Genomic DNA, 6483 nt, shown 5'->3' on the forward strand with positions numbered 1-6483 from the left:
ACATGGTATCAGAGTCATGCCCTAAACTTAGTCGTGTCAATAGATTGGTAAATTCTCAAATGTCGAACAAATGACTCCAAAAGAAAAGGAGTCGAGCCTCCTCGAAGGTAGTCATAAATGACTAAGACTCCAAAGGAATCGAGCCTCGATTAAGGGGAGGCATACTTTGTTCGGAAGGAGGTGTTGGATGATGAAGGTCCCACATCGGTTAATTTAGGGAATGATCATGGGTTTATATTCTCAATTGGGGACAATACGTTCGAGGAGAAGTGTTGGATGATGAAAGTCCCACATCGATTAATTTAAGGAATGATCATGGGTTTATATTCTTAATTGTGGACAATATTCCTCATCTCGAATCTCTGGGGAAGAGGATCAAGTTAGCTGAATAGCTTGATACACTATCTCCCTTCAACTCAGCTTTGAATTGATTGAACTCACGAACTAATTGGAAAAAAATAATCTAAAAAAAATAATCTAACCCAACTCGACAATTATGTTGAAATTAAGTGTTCATGTGAACTAATTTATAAATACAAAAAATTTGTACATGAAAACTCATAAGATTCTATATACAACTAAGAACAAGAACCAGAATCAAAGGAACAAGAACAAGAACCTAATTCCAACCTCCCCAGATTTTTTCCCCTATGTAACTCACAATCCACCTCACGGACCCTTTCTCCGCCTCATTCTCACCGCCTCCGCCGCCATCCGCCGCCTCCATCTCCGTCACCCTCGACTCTTCTACCTTCGGGGCGACTTCGGACCCCTTCCCATCACCCGGACTGGAAACCGACCCGGATCCGGACCCGGTGTTCCTCTTCTTCCTCTCTTTCTTACTGTTCTTGCCGGCTTTGCTCTCAGCCAATGTTTCTTCATAAGCGTCGATGATTTCGTGTATGATTTGCCGATTTGGAGAGGAATCCCATCTCACCCAGTAGCTGGTGTAGCACCGGAAACAGTTGCAGGAGAAAACTGGAGGGTGATCGGAACCGCTCCTTGCGGCGGCGGGTTTCTGGTGGGCCGCCTTGCCGCGGTGGCCGGAGAAGTTGTTGACGGTGGTGAAGTCGTTGGAGAAGGAGGAGATGAGGTAGGCTAAGATCTCTCGATCCTCCGGTGAAAGCGCCGCCGCGAGGGTGAGGATGGCAGTGGGGAGAAAGGAGAGATGGTCGGAGATGATCGGCGGCGATGGGTGGACCGTTCCTCTTCTCCGGTAGAGCTTCTTCATCGGAGACAAAAAAAAATAAAATAAAATAAAAGGGATTTCAGGTGGACGGTGCAGATTCTGTTTTGCTCAGAAAAGAGTGAGGGAGCGAAAGGGGTAAATTGAATAAAGTTGAACAGATTTTATTGGGAGTGTCGGCGCGTGAAATCGCGTGTGGAAAAGATGCGAGTGTGTATTCGAAACGAAGCTACTGCAACTGCAATGGCAATGGCATTGCATGGCGATGGGAAATATTCATGTGGAACGCGGGAATTAGTGTATGCATAGTACAGCCCTAATTGTGTTAATCGTACGGTGGAGATTCTTGATTCGAAGGTGGTGGGCCCACGCCGACCACTTTATTCATATTTTTATATTTATTCTCTTTCTTTTGAGAGGTACTACGAGTTAATGGTTTAAAAAAACTTGGACGGGTCATTATTTGTACGTTTTTTAGATCCGGTTCGCATCAGACCCGGACCGGACCGGACTTGTTTCCGGTCTGCACAGTCAGCGCTTAGGGATTATTTTTCTTTTCTTTTATTAAATTTTATAGAGGGATAAACTTTATAAGTTACACTAATAAAAGAAAGACAACTGACATACAAATTGGTAACCAACCAAAAGAGAAAATTTTCATACGTTAAAAAAAATATATATTTATTCAATATAATGTTAGATATGATATATTAAAAGTTTATAAACAAACACAAATTAATCTATAATCATTCAAAAAAAATTCATCAACAAGAACAGCAAGTGTTCGGGTTATTTTATCTCTCTCTCTAGCATGTTTTTGTGTAGATCAAGGTGTTTCGAGTGTGGCCCACAACCAAATTGACCTCGAGTTAGATCACACAAAGCTTGAAGAGTCCAAATTTGTACTTTTGAACATATTAATTAGCACACACAATAATTGTGCATATTTCATAAGAATTAGTACTAATGGTTCATTTAAGCTCTTTTGGCTAGGTTAATAAAGATCGATAAGAACTTGTTATTAACTTTTGTGTGGATCCATCTGGTTGCTTTGGTTAATAAAACTCTTCTGCGTGGATCCATGGTGCAACCCAATTCCATTTCGTTCACCCGCATTTGACCGGTTCAACACCCAAGACTCGAACTGCCCATCTGAACTAACTCGTTCTAGAAGCACCTATCTGCGTGTGCCACATGTCATGCTTAAAATTTTTTTTATGAAAATTACATAGGCTAGATTTGAACACAAGATGTCAAAGTTGGCGAACCAATCTATGATCACCACGTGGCACACTGAGGGTGCATCTATTCCTCCTCAGTGTGTGAGCTATGTGTCACAACCATACTATGCAGAGAGTAGGTTATGACCCTCACGCCATGACAAGCAAAGTGGTGTCCCTCAAGAGATGCCCATCCGACCATATGCGGGCCAACATAGACGAGTGCCATGATGCGATCGAGGAGGACGATGCATCATCCAACACACCACCACGCAAAGTGGGCATTGAAGACATGTTGAGACATAAGCAAGACAGAGACATCAGAAGAGACATGAAGGGCAAAGATAGGCTTGTTGAAGGGCCGGGTAGGGCCCCGGGCCTTAACCTCAAAAGTCAGAGTTTTGGAAGGAATTTGGGCATGCGGTTCAGAAGTTAAATCCGTCCATATGAAATATGAATGCTCGCCAAGTTTGGTGTCAATCGGACATCGGATGGACAATGCACGACACCGTATGGCACCTCACCAAAATCATGTCTACACCTAGTAGAATGAAAATGGCTCAAAATGTACTATAGGGGGTACCATGGTGTTAGCTCTGCACCACCCCTAGGCCCTGTGGCCTAAGTGAGCTACCCTGTGGCACATACGTGTGTTACAGTGTGGGCGAGCGTGCTGAGACAAGTGTCTCGAGCGACTTCCTTTAAAATGGGTTTTTGAAGGACAGTATCGGACGGCACGGGTGTGCCGGTATTGCGCCCTAGCCCGCGTGTTGGAGGTTGCTACATAAACCCGCTATCCGGTACGGTATCCGTAAATGACTCGACATGGGCATGGGAGGGCCTATGCCTCAATAGAACCCGGATGGATAGATGTTCGAGAAGCTCCGATGAGATGAACGACACGCGGGCCCATTCTTGATGGCATGACCGAATGACTTATGATGGCCGACAACATCCCGAGACTCAGGATGGCGTCAAGACATATGGACCCTATCGATAGGCATCAAGATGGCAAGATGAGATGCGACGTTGTATTGAGAGACCTTGGCTCGAGTAGAGGCAAGGTCGAGCCGAATGAGTTGGCCTAGTGTAGAGGCAAGTCGGATGTGTCGCAGATGATTGAACATGCACGCGCAAGCGGCGTGTGTGGTTGAACAAGCTTGGATTCTGCACAAGCGATGTTCGATTGGCAAAGACAAACCTCGCCTAAGGTCCGACGAAGCACAAAGCCGCGGCAAAAAATATATATGGGGCTTAATTCCCCTCAAGGCTAGTCGTGAGCGTGTCAAGATCACGACGCCGCACGGTAAAAAATGTAGGACCGTGACACTATGTACGCGTGTGAGCGTTCAGGCACGTGAGTGTGAGTTTCTCGACACGTTCAATTATTTTTCATCCTGATTTTGATACTAACCTAATTATGACTTAATTTAGGGCCTACTAGAGAAATTTCAGAAATTTTGGAGCTCTTAATGCACGAAAAAGCTAGCTCGAAAAAGTACCTTTCATCCAAGTAAGCAACCACACAGACTTTAGGCAAGTAATACTTGTAAGAATCGCTAGGACGTACTAGCATGTGAGCACTCCTTACCTTAGGTGTTTTAAAATTGCATGTTAAAGACTTCAAAATGGTGTTTTTGATGAGTATATATTGTATGTAGTAAAAAATTACCATTATGGCTCTAGGTTGAGATAAGAGATTATGCACGACTAGAATAAGAGTTGGACAACATGGATGAGTATGCTATGTATGATGTAAAAAATTACCAAAATGCCCCTATTATGAGATTTGTAATGAATGTTGTTCTATAGTCTTTCTGCTGTGTTAGAAAAGAGGATGACATAATGTGATATGTTCTTCGGGAGATTGATGGATGTTATCTCCCATTGAGCTTGATTGCTTGTTTGTTTGCACGAATGATTCAGTTTATGTTTTAGTGCTTTAGGTGATCGATAAGATATCTTCTTAGTAAGTTTGCATGCATGATTAGATTATGTAAACGGTGTTCTAGGTGATCGATAGGATAATCTCCCTAGCAAAGCATGTACAGGAAAATCAAGCTAATTTTAGGGTGCTACAGCTAGAGCAATTTACATGTTGTCTTAGGTCAGTACGTTCTACTAAACCTTACACCTCATGATCGTGAGCGATCAGAGGTTTAGGCCTGAATGCACCAAAAGATGAGTTTAGCCTAAGGAGCTAACCCTCAATTAGAACAAGAGATGAAACCGCCTAGATGCCCTTAAGAACTTGGTAAACTTCCACGACATCTAGGTATGACAAAGGTAACTCTCCAAGCTAATAGCAGTCGGTACATTGTCTTAGGAACTTCCACCTCCCTTTCCACTCCGATACAATAGCGTTGAGATAGGTGTGAGGCTGGTTAGGGATGTGTGACTCGTTGTTTGTTAGATTATCATCCTACACGGTAGATTCGTTCTATATAGGAGAGCATGTTCATGCGAGTAGTTAGTGGTTACTCTGCACGGTGGATCCATCTTGTGGGAGAGCATTGATCATGTGGGTAGTCAATGGAGTTGGCATGTACTAGAGGGTCCTGCCTCCAATTTTATGTGATTACATGGCTTGTGGGATAAGTTCGCTAGCTAACCTCCCATGGATAACGAGCAAGCTAGCACTCACCATGTTGTCCGCACCTGATACAAAGTTTTTTGAGGTAGAGCCTCAACTCTAATACCGATTACCATTGCATGAACTAAGTAAGCTACCAAAGTCAAAGAAACGAAAACTAGTTCACCCTAGAGATTAGATTTGTGACTCGACCAATTTGCGATGCCAAAAAAAGGTGAACTACCTCCTTTGAATCCAGAGTGGGTCCATGAGTAGCTTAAGTAGCCTCGAAACTTCGAGGCACTTCAAATGCTTAGATAGCAATAGAGGGTAGACCAGAACTAACGAAACAAGTATCACAAAACTTTTTCCCCATCGTAAAATCAAGTGTTTAAAAGCATCGTAAAATCAAGTGTTTAAAAGCACCTCTTAACCGTAGCATTGCAACCACGGCCTTGAGCCAATCATAAACCAAAAAAACTCGAGCATTTCCTCCACAAGAATGAGCAAACTAGCATCCACCTCAATATCCTCCACGCGCCTTGGGTTTAGCATTAATTAGTTTAATATTTAATGTATCAAATATAATAAATATACATTTCTTTTTGTACGTTAATATATCGAATATTTGAAATATTAATTTGAATACTTCAAATTGTATATATTTTTCTTTTTGTATTCAGTATATCTATGGTATTAATTTGAACCCTTCAAATTAAAATATATTTTGTTCTTTTTATTTAATAAGTTTAATATATTAAATATTAATTTGAACACTTCACATTTTTAATTAAATTAATCATTTTAATGTTACGGTAGACTAGTAAGGCATATTATGGACCTACAGATGATACAAAATTCATCCATCATTATAAGTAAATCGATATTCACGAGTTATTCGTAATTACAGTTTGGTCAAAAGTCTATTTTACATCTATCATTATATCTTATAACTTAAGTACCACTGATTGTCTAATAAACAATTTGTTTATGATCCAGTTATAAACAAAATCTGTTTCAGACTAGTGAGAGAGTGGGCCCATCATTTATGTGAAGTTATGTTTTCAACTTCCTATTAAATCAGTTACAATAATCATTCTCACTCATGAAAATTAAATGACAAACCCTAAGCAGTGGTCTTATAATTCACTCAAAATGAAAATCGAGTTAACAGTGTTACCAAGACAAAACATGAGCGGTGGTCTCACCCGGATGGATAAGATTGTTACCAACACAAAACATGTGTTAACAGGGTCATGTTAACCGTATTACCAAGACAAAACACCAATTTCATTCATATACTATAGACTCTTTAAATTATCATTTAAACATGAGCGGTCATTGAATTTTTGGTATCATGAAGCATATTAAATTTTAAATAAAATAATTAAAGTTATTATTAAAAAATTAAAAAAACAATTACCAAATTAATAATAAAAAAATTGATGAATGGAGGGGGTTGATCGGAATGGGACATCCAACGGCGGCGTTGAATTCACATAAAT

At 40.8% G+C, this 6483-nt stretch overlaps 1 protein-coding gene across 1 annotated transcript; it reads right to left on the reverse strand.

The window, feature by feature from the left end:
• Window positions 1–494: 494 nt before the first annotated feature.
• On the reverse strand, window positions 495–1526 carry LOC111783314. Its single transcript, XM_023664236.1, has one exon. The coding sequence runs from the start codon at window positions 1229–1231 to the stop codon at window positions 620–622; it is 612 nt and encodes a 203-aa protein (XP_023520004.1). The 5' UTR covers window positions 1232–1526; the 3' UTR covers window positions 495–619.
• Window positions 1527–6483: the final 4957 nt, after the last annotated feature.

This window comes from Cucurbita pepo, chromosome LG20 (genome assembly GCF_002806865.2).
Source record: "Cucurbita pepo subsp. pepo cultivar mu-cu-16 chromosome LG20, ASM280686v2, whole genome shotgun sequence".
Lineage (NCBI taxonomy): Eukaryota > Viridiplantae > Streptophyta > Magnoliopsida > Cucurbitales > Cucurbitaceae > Cucurbita > Cucurbita pepo.

Bases quoted from the DNA above. Each gene is read 5' to 3' on its own strand.
- LOC111783314 (XM_023664236.1), bottom strand. From the start codon at position 1,231: ATGAAGAAGCTCTACCGGAGAAGAGGAACGGTCCACCCATCGCCGCCG.